General features: G+C 40.1%; 1 protein-coding gene across 1 annotated transcript; it reads right to left on the bottom strand.

Annotated features, from left to right (window-relative positions):
• Positions 1 to 205: 205 nt before the first annotated feature.
• LRP11 (low density lipoprotein receptor-related protein 11) lies at positions 206 to 15786 on the bottom strand. The gene is made up of 7 exons (XM_010190482.1): positions 15675 to 15786; positions 14074 to 14243; positions 10022 to 10163; positions 7830 to 7955; positions 6891 to 7100; positions 833 to 934; positions 206 to 555 (listed from the first exon to the last, which is right to left on the bottom strand). Exons 1-7 carry the CDS (start codon positions 15784 to 15786, stop codon positions 401 to 403), a joined length of 1017 nt encoding a protein of 338 aa, XP_010188784.1. The 3' UTR covers positions 206 to 400.
• Between the last annotated feature and the right edge of the window lie 516 nt (positions 15787 to 16302).

Here is a 16302-nt window from a genome sequence, read left to right as displayed (position 1 = left end):
CTGAGAAAAGCAGGATGGCACAAGCTGCCCTCTACACCTTGGCCAGTGCGGCCAGGGCTGCTGGGCTGGGGCTGCTCTGGTGACCTGGCGCTGGGACATGCTCTGCTGCAGGGAGGAGAGGACAAGGGAACCCTGCATCCAGTTTGTGTCCCCCCACCTTGCGGTGTCTTCTGCAGAAGAGCCAACTGGAGCTGCTCTCTGAACCCTGAATGCTTCTTATTTTCTGAGCACAGGTGTCTACCTACTTTTTTATTATATCACCGAAGGGGAAGAACATGTTCCTCATCTCATAGGCTTCTTCTATGCTTGAAACTTAACTAAAGGTTTTGGTCCTTTTATAGAGGCAGAGGTTCATGGACACACGAGAAAGAGGAGAAAACAACTGACCTAAATCAAATGTTTAGAGATACATCCCATTGATGAGGTAATCAGACTCTTCAGATGTAATGGGTCGAGCTTTTTTAAGCTTCTGTCTCACGAAACGCAGTCTGCAAGCAACCATAAGCAGCAGTAAAGCAGTAATGGCCAAGCCTAAGGCTAAGGGTAACACAGCACCTGCAACAAGATTAAGAGAAATTACGCTTTATTTAGTACAGTGAGAAATCAGTAGAGAAAACCTGACATTTATATTTAAAAAAACAGCTAGTCTATCACTTAGGTGCTAATATCTGGAGCAGCTCATGATAAGAAACTAAACTGTATGATCATACAAGTTAGGAACAGTTCAGAATATGGACATACATGCTGCAGTTCTTGACTCTAGTACCTGGATCTATAGCACCTGGCTGAAAAACTAACATAATTCAAATTGAATTCACATGGTTGGTCTTACCTGTTTCTGGGACTGGATGACCGCCTCCAAGCTGATCTCTGTTCGGCACAATTATGCCATTCCCATTTTTATCATCTGTTTTTTTCCCTGAGAAACTGTTACCTGCACAAAGTCAAGCAAGATAAATCAATACTGCATTTCAGTGACTCAGGAAGTCTTATCCACAGGACACTATAAATAAATAATGTGAAAGCGCTTAAATTTAGGAAAAAAAACCTAAACAGCGTAAGAACGTCTGACTCCCTTCGTATAACTTGTATTTTTGAAATAATGTGAAATTAAAGCTAAAATGTAAATTCAACTTTGCATCACAAACCACAGTGCATCTCAACCAAACCCAAAAAGATGGCTATAAATTTTCTTTTACAAATGTCCATAATGGGGAATAGACGAATCAGAGCTAAAACATTACTAAAGCAAATACATGTAGGTGAAAATGATACCATTTCAAGTTATATTGACCTCCATCCTTGAAACTTGTAAAGCGGGAAATGCATAGGTTGGTTACACAAATTACCTTAATTTTGCCCGTTACCTGACACATACATATGCAGAACTTACACACTTGGAAGACCTATAAAAAAATGTGGGGAAAACATTTGAAAGAGGATGACTTGGAGTGACTTCAGCTTTGTGTAGTACAGAAGATAGAGCAGAGCATTGTAACTACATGAGGAGAGACAGCACATAGTTTGCTGCCAAGCAGCATTCACCTTGGGAGTGCAGGCGGCTGCTGTTGTGCTTCACAGGAGTAAAGAGTGACTCAGCTGGGACTCCTTCCTCCTGCCCTGCCACTGAAATCTGACATAAATAGCAATGGGGACACTTCATGCAAGAGTGACAGCTTAATCCACCAACACAACCTCGCAAAAAATCAGAAATACGCCTATGCTTTTAAATGTAATGACTAGATATTTATTTTTTACTGATAAATATTGAAGAGCACTTTGCACTATGATATATATATATCTGCTAGCAGCCCTCAGAACTGTGACAATGCCAGTGGAAACATACTATGCTACGAGATCTGTAAAATATGAATGTGAAACAACATAATTGGAATTACATGTAGTGGTGGGTGTTAAGGAAGCGCTTCAGTCAGTTAGCTTGGAACGTGCACCACGCACAACTCCCACCCACCACCACCAGCAACAAAGTGCTGTGGAACGCATCCCCATCAGTGGCAGCAGCAAATACACACCACTATTAAAGCTTAAATTGTTTCATCGATGCTGGCATGAGGGTAGTCCTAATGTCCTCACTTTAAGGCACAACACAGCCTTCCAAGCTCTTGCTTTATTGCCCTGCAATAATATTGCCTCCCTGCTGGAGGTGTGCAAACACAAACTTCACCTGCTAGGAAATGCCTTAGAAATGAGCTGCAGCCCTCCTTCTCATTTGGGCTCTTTACATTGTTCCAGCATGTTAAGGGGCCTTAAGGAAATCCTAAGTGTAACCTGTACTGGCTTTAAGGTACCTGTATGGTACCAGAGCTGTGCAAAATAACCTGAATGTAATTGAGACCAAAACTGGCAGCTCTTTTCTGCTTCTGTCTTCCCCAGATGAAATCAAATGAATAGTTGTCTTTATTTTGGAAATGCCCAAAAGACATCGGCTCTTCTTAGAGCTCCTCCAGCTCTGAATGCCTGTTTTATAAATTTGTTTCCCTGCCATTTGAGTAAAGGGAATATTTAAGTTAACTGCTTGTAAAGGCATTTGGCAAATCTATCTGATTATGGAGACAAGCTTAGTGGGACAATTTTGGAAGGGTAGAAGAATAACAGGATCCTTTCAATAAAACTTGTGGGGTTTTCTTAAGACTTGTTGCTATTCTTACAGGACTGGAGGGGCTATCAGAGTCAGTTCTGCTCAACATGTTATCTGTTATCAGCCAGAAAACAAAGAGAGAATTCCCCAAACAGGCTTAGGAGCCTGACATAAAGCATGTTACGTGGGTTTTGTTTTGTTTTCACTTTCTCTAGTCCATGCCTAGGAAATTGCAATTTATAGGCATTTCCAGTTACCCTAAATTACAGATCTAGGTTATGGCTACTGCTCTTGATGCCTCTGCAGCAAAAACATGACTAAGGCTTGGGCATGCAGTCAAACATTGTCATCCCAGCCCTGCACAACAGCTGGCGCGAGCAGCACGGGGAGAGGTAGAGTCACTGTGCCAGGGGAATGCAAAGCTGTTACGGTGATTTATACAATTGAGCTGGCTATGCTGGGGAGTGCAAACCTTCAGGCTGCTTGTGAATTCAATCTGTCTGCATGACTTTGTTTGCTAGACTGGCTACTGCTGCTTAGAAATCAGCCCACTGCTCACTCCAGTGTGCTTTGCTGCAACTATATTTTTGCTATATACATTTACAAGTGCAGCAGTGTGAGAATATGCAGCTGGGCTTGAGAGCTTCCCTAGAAAGGGACGCCAGGGCACTCTGGAGACAGAAATGCTGTGCTGGCCTTTGGAGGAGCTGCAGTCGGGGTTACTTCACTCTGGAGATATATCTGCAAAGGGAAAGGACTCCTTTACTGACATCAAATACCTCTTCCTGCATCCAGTCCCAAATACAGAAGAAAATGTTTGGCCTTGCAGCTTGGACAAAAGTAAACCGTGAGTTTGTTGCAGAAACTCCATGGCCTGAGTGTCTGAAGAGCTTATCTCTACGTTGGACTTGGATTCCCTTGCAGTCATCCTGCTGTAGAGGAATCCTGCTGGAAAGGCTGGAGTGCAGAACAAGATGCACCCATTGTCAACAATTTATGACTTCGGGGTTTTTAGGTTTTAGTGGTTTTTTCCTCCCCTTTACGGATCCCATGCTAGGTCAGGTAGAAGTTGTAAACAGCCCTTACCTTGGACTTCCATACTTTCACATTTTCATACTTAAGCCTAAATTGCTAAAAGGATTGTATCAGGTCAGAACCACACATTAAGAGCTACTGGAGTAAACAAAGCAGGTTAAGGTAAATTGGGAACAAAGAAATTATTAGGAGAAAATGGATTCTGGGACAAATTTCTCCTAGTATTACCCTATTAGGCAGAGAGCTCATATTTCTGCTGTGAGAAACTATCCCACAGCCCAAAACATTACAGCTTAGCCCAGCTCCTTTTAAAATTGAGAAAAGATAAATATGGTGGTCTTTGACAAAGAGGTCCCTTCATTGGACATCTTTATTGGATTCTCAGAGATGAAAGCTGCTTATGGGGAGGTAAGTAGCAGAAGGGATCTGTCTGTATTGGTACTGTAACCACCACTGTAATAAAACCAAATGTAAAAAAGAAACCAAAGCAACTCCCCAGTCCTGCAATTTCTTGGGAAAAACTCCTGTTTTTTAAAAGTTAGCTGAAAGCTCCTGTATCAAGCATTATGTCTAGCAGCCACCTAGAATGTGCCACATGCTGTCTCCAGTAGGTAAATGACTCAATATTAACACCCCTTGCTCTGCCTTGCAGTCACTGGATCTAAAAGCATCATGTTTTCCTTCCTGGCTTGTATTTCCATAATGATCTGCAAATACCAACTAAGAAATAAGACAAATGTAGAATTTAATGGAGTGCTCTCAAGTGAAAAGCTGGAACCTGTGCTGCCACTGTAAAGACACATCGCTTAATACATATCTTAAGTAGACAGCTTTTCACCATGTTGACATTAAAATCACTGAAGCTGATTTTCTACATTTATTTATAATAGTGTATCAGGAGCCTGGATGCCTGCAAAATCAACTCTAGGCCAACAAGCAACACTACTGTCATAAAGGTCTAAGAAAGACTTTACAGTGTGACTCGGAGGCACAGGTTCTGCCTGGGCACCAGCAGCAGGTCCGGCACAGCCTCAGGAGATAGCACATCCCAGAACAGGACTGTGGAGGTGCTGATCATTTGAGGCTGCTGCTGTGATTTCTTTTCTGTGCTGCTTACCTCTCCTCAAAAACATGTCTAGGAATTATTGCCCTCCTGAATACTTTTCCAGAAGGGCTTCATGGAGCTGCTCCAGTGTTCCTGTGCCTCTCATTTCTGTAGCACCTAATCATTAGATCTGGTCTCTAACTTCCTTGAGACGGCAGTGATGGAGAGAAATCTAATTAATGGATCTGGGTGGATTTTTAGGAATAGGTTAGATGCCTGTTTCCTCAACTCCATAAAGACTGTGATGCTTGCCAGTGGGGCAGGACTTTAACCTCTCTGGACCCCTTGGAATCATTACTGCAAAGCACGTGACTCCTATGGAGTATAACTGTCTGCATGAGAAGACAGCAACTCAGAGCAGATTTTGGCAGTTGCCCTGTGGACCCAGGTACCTAGCACCTCTTCATGGCTTGCCACATGTACCCTCTTTGGAACTGATCCATAGGTGACTTAAAAACTTTCTGACCTGTTTGCTGCTTTTTTGGTTAAAAGTATTGGGCTCCTGGGTCAGTAAGGACTGGGTCCTTCTATTCTGAAAGGAAATCCTTAAGTATCGTTTAATGAAATTAAATTCTGACTAAGTCTTGTCAAAAGAGCAATATTAAAAAGACAAGAATTAAAAACAGACATGGTCAGCTGGAAATCTTGCCTGTTTAAAAGTAAAAAGTTTAGAACAGCTTCTGGTAGTACACTGATCACTGAAGTCCCATCACATTTTTTTAGTTTTATAATACTTTTATTTCTTTTATTGTCCATTGCTGTGCAAAAGGCTACCTTGAGAGCAAAAACGGTGCAAGTAAGTCACTGTGCAATGGGTAAACACAGAAAATGACCACGGAAAAATGCTACGCTTTTACATGCACTTCCAATTATAACCTCTGGTTGCAGTCTGCCAAAGTTGGTGACCTCAATTCTGGTTTTACTACTGGATTCATGAGCTCAATGTTTTTTGAGACCTCCTTAGCAGCTGACTTTCCATTGAAGCCTGAAGTGCTCTTTGGCAATTTGATGTTTAGTTTGGATGGCGGCATATCAAGTGTCACTTCAGGACTATGCGAGTGAAAAAAGTTTGGGGCAAACTTCAGAATTTTAAGTCATTCCAATGAGGAACACTGAGGTCATCTATGCTGCCAGAAAAGGGGGAAACATCTGAGAGATTTTGCTGTCAGTTCCTACACATTCACTGAAGCAGTCAAATGGCTGAAAAATGTTGTTTTCACTCCCTTTGGGCTCTCCACAGATGAAATAGAAGCACCTGCAGAAACACCAAAGTGCCAACCAGGGAAGCGCCCTTTACAAATGTCAGCAGCAGAGGGCACTGAGCACTGCTCTGTTGTAACAAGAAAATAAAAGCTGTTTATAATCAGCTGCATCTTGGGCATCAAGAATTGGTCTGAACTCTGAAGAAATAAAAGTTGGAGGTCTCACACTCAATTTGGGCTCTGTGCACGCAGTTTTACTTTCATTAAGTTATCGTTTCAGATCAATTTATCAGAATGAACCTTAAAAGAGATCGGTTTCATTGCAACTTCTGGAGCTTTACCAAGGCAAGGGTTGGTGACTCTGCCTGTAACATCACCACACACTCACTATCAACAGGCTTGCAGCCACTACTGGGGATCTGGGGTTACTAAATTACCAAAGACTGAGCTTTCTCTATAGTGATGAAATATTTTTCTTGCCTTGAAGACACACTTCAGAAAAAAAAAAAAAAGTGCCCATAACAACCAAGATATTACTTCAAGGGAGGGTGGGAGGCAGTCATCGATTGGCACCAAGACAGATGCTCACCCAAACTGAACAGTACTTTGTTATGTTCTCCTGAAGGTAACCCCCAACAAATTCAAAAAGCCATCCTCTTGTACAGCTGAACCTGTGGCAAAATTTGTACTTTGCTCACTGCATATTTTGTTCCTTAAAACTGTATTCTTTTCCTAGCATTTCTACATTTTAACTTCCTTTTTGAATCTGGTAAGATCCAGACTTTACTTTATAAAGCAATACCTAGTTGTAACTTAATTATTACAAGCTTCTTTGAAAATATTTACTCTTAGCCAGGCACCAAAAGACAATTTAATTAAATTTAAGGTGCAAGACATTTCCTCTCTTTAAGAGAATGATTTATTGAAACCAATTTGTTTCAACTCTTACCTGGCACAAATCCACTGATTTGTTTCTTTGGTCCCTGAGAAAGCGATTGGTTAGACAAGTCTGCATCCACTGCGAGAAGCAGTTGGTTTCTGGCAGTGGCTTTCAGGGTGTTTTCTGCAGAGTCTACATCTGTGTTTTCTGTCTGTCCTACAGTCCTTTGCTGCGTAGTGCCAAGGGCTGCATGTGTCACTGTCTTCCGGCCTGGGCTGACTGTGTTAACAGAAACAAGAATCATAATTTTTATGTAGAATTGAAGGGAGTGGGAGTGTTCTGATGGAAGAGCCTGTGATATGAGCCTTGCGGGAGGCTAAGCAAGTTCAGACATATGATGAAATGTGAGTTCCAGACACATGGCAAGTTAACAGCTGCCCGCTGTCAGTTCGTAAGCCTTAAGACTACACACATGAACCCTAAAGTGAAATCCAGCAACTGAAATATCAATGAAAGAGTGGTTAGCCATCCTGCCAGTTCATCCACTGAATTTCTCTTTACTTAGCTGAGCATGGGCACATACTGAGGACGACTAATGAAAGTGAACAGAGCAATGGTGAATCAACTGGTTCCCTTATGTGCTTACATTGCCAGTGTTTCAGATTCTTTGAAGCGTACCTCTGAGACATCCTTTCAGACCAAGACCTTGTTTCCAGAATCATGCAAGTAAAGAACTGATCCTTTAAATGTTGAGAACTCCAGCACAAAATCTGTCATTTGGGGACCTTTGACATTTTTGATATGTTTTGAGGAAAAGGGAGTTAATTTCTGAGCATCTGCTGTATGCAGACATTAAACCTTCTCATGTGCCATTTCCAATGGAAGGTTCTATGGTGGGAGCAAGCCGCTTGCTCATGGGGAGAGAGGGCACAGAAGGGGCATCATTCCCTTTTCGTCATTCAGGCTGTGATTATTTTCAGAATCTACACTGTGGTGTGGTACACTTACAGTTCTGGCAGAAAGTTTCATCTGATCCATCAGGGCACTGTCTCACACCATCGCAAGCAAATGTGATGTCAATGCAGCAGCCATCATCGCAGATAAACTGGTAGCGAGAGCAAACCCCGACACAGGCTGTTGAGAAACAGTTCCCAAATTACCAAAAGAGAAATCCAGGCAGTAAATACTGAGTCAATGACTAAAATCTGCAGTACCAAGGAAAAAGCAAAGCCATGCTATGTCAAGAAGGGCCACAAACAAGACAGAAAGTGGAAGAAAGGCCAGGCTCAGCTATATGACATTATATTGACACAGAAGCTAATATACCTAACAGCGGTTCCTGGCACCTTCATCACTACTCTGGCGATCTTTGTACTACAGGAATACACAACCTGGAGGCTGTTGCACCTTACAACTTGTGCAGCACCCCTACAGCACTTCAAACTCTGCTGGCCTACACTGAAAGGAGATCTTCCCAGGCTTAAAATGCCCAGGACAGTCTTGAAAATAAATAAATGAAATCTCTATGGCTGCAACTGCATCTCTCCAACACATAATTCCTACTACATACCCATTCTGTATTTTTGACAATGTTATTTTACATGCATACATATGGACTATATGGGATCTTTTATGGCATGCTTTCTGCAACCTAATTAAAATACTAAAAGAATGTTTATTTATTTACATCAGCAATCCATTGACTCCCATACAACACATGCCAGAACAGGACTCAGCACAAGGTTTCACAAGTGACCTTCACCAGAAAGAACTGATTGCTGCCTGCTTTAATATTTAGATTCCCCTGGAAATGGAGTGTCCCTGGGTATTTCATTTTGCATACTCAAAGCTTTCCTGACACACATTCTGAGCTTGTAATTATAAGTATTTACATCTGTCCTTTTGTCTTTCCAACAGCGGTGTAGTTCATTGTTTGCTCAAAGCACTATCAAATTCAGTGTTTGCTTAATGTTTTAATGGCAAATTGATTTGCATAAGCAACTCACAGCCTTTGGCTGTTATCCTGCTAGGTACCAGAAAGCTGGGCAATGCTAAGGGAAGTATGGCAGGAACCCCTAAAATCATACTTAGAAAATGCGTCTCCTAAACTTCAGCACTAATAATAGCTCCAATCTTGTATGCATTAAGGCACCATGGACAGGTTTCACTGTAACAGTAGCAGCTGAGTTGCAAACAGACTTGGGGAACTAGAAGAAGAAAAGATGCAGCAAATTCTCTGTGTGGTCCACCCAAAAGATAGCTCCCAGAAGCAAATAAATAAATGAGCAAACTTCTCTAGCTGCTTTAGCTGAACTAAGTGTTAATGAATCTCCTCTATCATCCATTACAGGAATACAGGCGCATTATTAAACAGACTTGTAACTGATTTTTTGTAATACTAATTCAATTGCCACTGGGACTACCCTCTCACATAGAAATATTGCACTGTTATAAAGCAAAGTTTTTACTTGTTCAGCTGAAGGTAGTCATGATGCTAGTTTAACCTTTACTTTGTGCCACAGCAGCAGATCTCTATTAGCAACTTGCTAATTAAAATGTAATTTGAAGTTATTATATTAAAGAGTGCAGAATTGACAGCCACTGAAATCTAACTTACTTTCCACATTACTTAACACATTCTACGTGTTTCTCGAGCTCCAACTTATAAAATGATGGGTCAATTCTGGTTTCAGTTTCCCCACTAATATAAGGCTTCGATAATAACCATTACATGGAAAAGCTTAAATGCATGAAAACAAGAAAGCATCCCATCTTTTAGACTAAAAATGCACGCAAATATTATTACACACCTACTATTAACTGCTTTTAACTGAGTGTTCCCTATAGCACAAACCTTGTCACATTCCGCACACCACCTGACTATACAATGAACTGTCATGATGTGCCTGATACATAAGGCAGTATTTAATCTTTCCAACCCTGTGTACTTATTGGCAATACAAGGCTGAACATTTAAATGCATGAAAGTATTACTGCTCTAACAAACAAGTGATGTTTGCTTGTTTGCTTCCTCAGTTTGAAACAGCAATTCAAAACTAAAAGAGTTGTCATTATGTAATGAAGAAGGGCAAAATAAACCACTAGAAATGAAGAATAAGATTTCTGCCTCCATCAAGACACTTGTTCTGAATATCACACCCCAGGTGTCACACAGGCAATGGCTCCAGTCGTTTTCTCACCTACTGCAGAATGGACCATGGGCAGAATAGTCACAGAGACGTTGTCAGAGCTCCGCTGACCTGCAGTGTCCGTCACAGTTAGCTGGAAAACATACCTGCCCTCCTGGACGTGAGATAGTTTCAGTGTTCCTGGCTGTGGTACCTGATTAAAAAAACAACAGCAGAAAAATAAAAGTGATATAAAGGATCTGTCCATAAACTTCTAGGAATAGAGAGCTCATTTCTGAACAGTGCTTTTCACACAGGTTAAATATTTCTCTTAAGTCTAGCCAGCCCAATTGAGCTTGTGTGTCAACCTGTAATGTTTTGGTCTTTTTTTTTTGCATTCATTTGTAAAAATTAAAATGCTTGACATTTACATACTGTTTTTCATGGTACACTCAAATTACCTCAAGCTGAGGATCTTGGCACTGGAGAACAAATGTAACCATAAATTTAACTCAATTTTTCACTAGTTAGAAATGTAGTTTTAGAAGGTAGGCAGTAAAGTATTTTTCTATCGAGTTAGTCCTTAGATAATGTATATGTATTCACAGAAGTTACTTTTGCTATACACTGATTTATTTATAAGACTGCCCACCTCTGTCCAGTGTGACATTTAATATAATCACCTGCAATACTTACAAATTGTCAGATTCATTTTTTTTGCATGCGCCACCCTGAATTTCCACGCCTTGCTCTGAACTGCAAATAAGTCCATCTATAGTGAGTGATCTAAACATTAGGTTTCAGAAAGTCATGAGATATATATATAAACAATTTAAATTGAATTAGATAATTTAAAAAAAAATCAGTAAAATAACTTATTTTATGATAATTTTAAGCAGGTATCAAACTGGCATAACTAGTATAACGGTCATTTAGGAATAAGTTTGTACAAAATCAGTATGGTATTTTTATCAAATGCTGAACTTTTTCTAACCTTGTGACAATTACTGGACATAAATAACTCCAGCTGTCTGAGAATTCAGTAACTACAAAGAAGCTCTGCAAGTTTATTGGACATCTGGTGTATTTTTACAAATGAAGCACACAGGACTATCTTTATAAGTAATGGAAAGGTACATTAAAAGCCTCTGTGACTATCTTTAATATTAAAACCAAAATTCAATACAGACCTGTGGGTTTGCTTATTTAAAGTTGGTTTTCAAGCCTAAAAGAGAACAGGAATTTTTGATAAATATAATAAGAAGTCCTAGACCTAGCTTTATAGCAGGGTGTATTGATATATTTGTTTTTCTCATCTGGTAAGTGAATATCCTAATTTCCTAACTGAAATGTCTTTCCCTTTCTATTTATCTGAGTGCATTCAGTTACCTGATCTTGCTGTTGAATACCTCCTGATGGAGTACATGACACCTTAAAATGTTATTCTTTATTGTATCACAGGAATAAATATGCTCTGAAAAAAAAGCTCTGCTGCTGTTCACTGTGACTTCTCGGAAAGCAAATAATCACGAGCCATGGTGTCCAACTCAGTGCAGAGCCTTCTGAATATGCCGCCACTCCTCCTGGTGACCTCTGTACCTTCCTTTTCATCTCCGTCCTGCTCAGAATAATGCCCGACTGTACCTGTTTTCTTACAAACATTGGCTCAATCTAGACAGTAAATTTCCAGATAACCAGCATTTTGAAGAAGAATTGCCCACAAGTGTCACAGAGCTGCGCAGCTACAGCATGTGGGTAGCAATTTGAGAAGAAAATTATGTAAGAAGCAATAATCAGTCACAATAGAAAAATAAATTTCCACTAGCTTCCTTCTACAATGTGATAAGATCTCTTTATAGCAGTCCTTCCCCCTCCTGCGTGTTCTATTTATTCTTTAGTACATAAGTGCAGTGCAACAGCTGCCTTTTATCTTATTTAAACACAGCACCATTCTCCCTTGTAGCTATGAATTCATATATCATTTTCTAAGAATAAATGACCTGAAATGTAGTAACTTCAGGATAGCAACTAAAACACTAAAGATAGCAATGGAAGATTGTACAAATAATCACAAATATGAATTCACCTCTAACAAGTAAATTATTGTGGATAATCATCAAGGTCCATATCTGTGGGAGAAAACCCCGCCCTTCTGAACACAATGTGATAGTATCTATGTAAGCATAAACCTGTGTCAAGATTCTTTTCACTTACCAAATATAAAGAAATCACTAAGATTAATGTCAATTTTGCAGGTTTAAATAAATATAAGACTGGTATTTATTTTATGAAGTGACTAAGTAAAAGTAAAAACATGAGCTTTAACTTTTTAAATTAACTTCTAATTTTAGTGTTACTCGAGATATATTACTACATCACAGATAAATTTAAAGAATATTTGTTTTGTATTTACAGAAAATAATGCTGCAAATGGTCAGGTTAACAACTCTTGATAATAAAATGTTCCTTTTATGCAGGCGATACCTAGCAACTATTCTTAAAGCTTCATTCAGGTCTTTTCTATGTATTATGCTGTTTGCACTCCTTACAAATGCCTATTGAGGGTTTAATTTTCAAGCCAATAAGCTAATAAATTAAGATAAACAAACTCACAGTGGTCTTTGACATCATAGGCTCAAATTGCAATAGAGCCTCAAGTAATTCAGAACCAGCTGACTGTAGTCACCCTTCCACAGATGTGGATCTTGCAGTAGAAGACAAAACTTGCAGAAGTATGTACCACTGGCTTAGCTAATACTTTTCCTGTGTTTTCTGCAAGGAGTATGGTTATAAAAAATTACTTGTGCATAGATTTCAGTAACTATTCACCAGAAAAACCCAACTGTTGTCTTAGGGTTCATCCAGCAGCATATCTCCTAAACGTGAGATGGTGATTTTCAATTGCCTACATGTAACCTACACTGCCCTCCAGGAGATTAAGGAATAACCAGTTGCTCTGTTGAGTTTTTCCATGGGTGATAATTTTAGGTTTCAATGCATTTAGCTACACCTTTACATTAGGCAAAACTCTAGTTTGTTCCATTGTTAAAAATCTGGAGTAACTTTGCTGATATTGGTAGCTTGTCTAACTTGTCTTCAATGTTACTGAGCTGAGCAGACACAAGCAGAGACTGTCAGGCTACTGCTCACAGTGGCACTGGCATACATGGCCTCCTGAGTTCTGGATTGATCCTGTTGCTCATCCTGTCCTGTTTAAACTTTTCCTATCAATCAGTGGCAGCATCTCAGGGGCAGGAAGGCCTGTGCTTCACACCCTCTCCCCTTTAACATGTCCTTCCTGCTCCAGGTGGAGTCCCTGCTGAGCCTGACTATTGTGGGCTGTAAACAGACTGTGAGTAGATTCTATGGGTTTGAGACATTTTTCCTTTCCTTTTCTGCTACTCCTAGAACATTCACAAAGAAGAGTAGGATGGACAATGTCTCCCTTGATGGTTAATTTTAAGTTGGAACCAAATGGCATAGACGCACAGAAATTGTACAGATACAATAAAACAGTATCTCAAGAAATCTTATAAGGTCTACATCACACATTTCTTTGCAGTTTCTCCATAAGCATTGACAGAAGACTGTTGGTGAAAATACCTTATTATTTTAAGTAACAGAATTACTAAGGTTGTCTCTAACCTGGATCACAGAAGCCAAAAACCAAGTGCTGTAAGCACAAACTACGGTGAAAGAAAGCAGGCTGAAATACAGTAGAGTATTAGCATCTACTTGTTTACTGCTGGCTGTTTCATGCCACCCTAGAGATGAACTGTATAAACTGCTAGAAACAATCCCTGGAACAAACCCTCCAAGGACACGGTATAGTCTCCATCACTGGAGGTTTTCAAGATGTAATTGGATAGATAAGATAATCTCATCTAGGCTCCTTGTCCCATGAAAAGTTGGATCAGATGATCTTTAGAGGTCCCTTCCAACTTGGGCTGCTCTACATTGCTATGAAATAAATGCTCAAGTTGTACAGCCATCCTAATTTTGGTGCCTGGTAGCCCTATCCATTTGAATATGTTTTGAATTTTTAGCTCTGCATTTAAAACCGTGCTACAATGAACACAACAACCTGCCAAAGCGACTGGCCACGTGTGAGAGTGCATGTGTACCTTCATGTCAACCGATGGGTCACCTTGCAGCAACGTCCACTCGTACTGCACAATGCCATGGTCATCTGAACTTTCTCGGCCATCCAAAAGCACCCAGTCGACAGGTGACTGCAGCACAATATCTTGTCCTGCCTTGGACTGTGGAGGCTCGTCGTATTCTTCTTCTTCTTCTTCAATAAAAAAAGAGAAGCTCAGTTATTTATCAGGAGAAGCTGAGAGATTAATTATATAAAATATATAATTTTTTTTCTTGGTTAAGGTATTGAGTCACCACTGTGCAACTTTCTGAAAGAAAGGACTTGTTCATTAGAGCACATTTTGTTCAGCAAAGTAGTATCTACTTAAATTTTAATTAACTGTTCCATATGCAGTGATGCCTTCAGGAAATAAATGCTATATTAGAAACATATTGCATAGAATATCTCTCTATGCACACGGATGTTTCACTAATACAACAGGATTGTCATAATCAGTGTTTTTTTAATTTGAGCTAAGGAAAACGGGTTTAAATATGAATTACATACATATTCAGATGGCAGTTAATGCACACCTTTTTAGCACTCTGCATATGTTAATATCCTTTTAGTCTCTTTTTATAATACATCATTACAGGAGTGAAAGACTGATTTAACATAAGCCAGCATCCTGGTGAAGCAGTGCACAGTAACACAATGATTAAAAAGGATAAGAAATGACAGCTAATTTCAAGTGCCCAATTTAAGACTTTCAAAGCTTAGTTTTCAGACTATTTAGGATTTGTACCATTTTGCTATATTCAAAGTACAATTCTTATTGATTAAATTTGTGAGTACCAAGTCCTTTTTCCAATCAGACCACACGTTTTTAGTATCAGACTAACAAAACCCATGGTCTGACATGGCCTGTGAGAAGCGGTTTAAGTCATTTGCTCTGCAATCTTTGAGCATTGCAGAGAAAAGAGGGATAACATCTAGTTCCACAAGTCACCATTTGACTGCTTTAGTCACAAGATTGTAACTTTCTGCAGTTCCCAGTGCAAACGTCATTCCTTCTCTGGGCGTGAGATGTCCAGCACGCTGAAGTGCCAGGATGCTTTCTGCTCTCCCACCTCTGCAAAGGATATCCTGCAAAGGATATTGATGTGAAGCTCTGAAAAGCATCTCCTGAACACAAGGCTGCAACTTCACTCAGTGTGGAGAGAGCTGAACAAGGACAGAAAAGGTGCTTCCCCATCAATGCAGGGATTCTCCCTTGCATGTCCAGAACTTGCTTGAAGGCACAGCATGCATTGGAGCAGCGGGACAATTTTTTATCACTGACTAAACAGCAAATTTTTTATTTTTTGTTTTTCTCAGAAGTAGGCAAAGCATAGAAAATTTCAAGGCAAATGCCTTAACTTAGGAAAACGTACAAATAACTGAAAACAGCGTATAATAATAGAAAGCATAAAACAGTTCTTGACCATCCTGCTAGCACAAGCAGCTCTACCTAATTTGTATATACTCAGTTCTCAAAAGCAATTATATTTAAAGAGCACCAATTAGGTGCAAAAAAACCCAAACTTGTTGCTAATAAACACCATCATTATGGTGCCAGGGCAACTTTTTTTTGGTGTGAGTTACCCACTGTCTTCACATGATTATTTACTTTACCAATCTCTATCAAAAAGAGACCAACCTGGGTCTGAAACAGCACAGCCCATTCTTCCACTTCCACCTTGAAAAGAGGTTTCATGTCACCTGTCTGGTTTAAATGACTCGATCAATGTCCCGCAGAGAGAAGCCCCACTTCCCCTGGGCTTAAGCAGTAAGGATAACCGCTTTCCTGGACTAACTTTATCCTCCAGCAGCCTGAGTTGCAGTGGCAGGACCACTTCACATTGGGTCAGGTCACAGCAATTCATGACTCTTTTGTGAGGGACCACACTCAGGCCTCTGGTCCCAAAGGACGGAGGCACCATGCCTTTGCTTGTAAGACACCAGAACACCCACATAAAGGTAAATCAATGGCAAATCAGCTTGTCTCTTGCCCTAGTGCAGAAAAAACTGGCCTGAGAGAGACATCTGGCATGGAAGGAGACAGCCTGTTGAGCTAAAGACTCTTTTTCCACACCAAAGTTTTAAGCAATGGAATATATTACCCTTAGTGAGGGAAAAACCTCCAAATCTGGAGAAGACATGTTTCTAAGAAGTTAGCATAAAAAAGAAAGGCGGCACACTCAGGACCCACTTACAACCACCGCTCATGAGA

This window comes from Mesitornis unicolor, unplaced genomic scaffold, assembly GCF_000695765.1.
Source record: "Mesitornis unicolor isolate BGI_N332 unplaced genomic scaffold, ASM69576v1 scaffold16048, whole genome shotgun sequence".
Lineage (NCBI taxonomy): Eukaryota > Metazoa > Chordata > Aves > Mesitornithiformes > Mesitornithidae > Mesitornis > Mesitornis unicolor.
The sequence above is the reverse complement of the archived record's forward strand: the minus strand, read 5'-3'. Positions and strand labels throughout refer to the sequence as shown.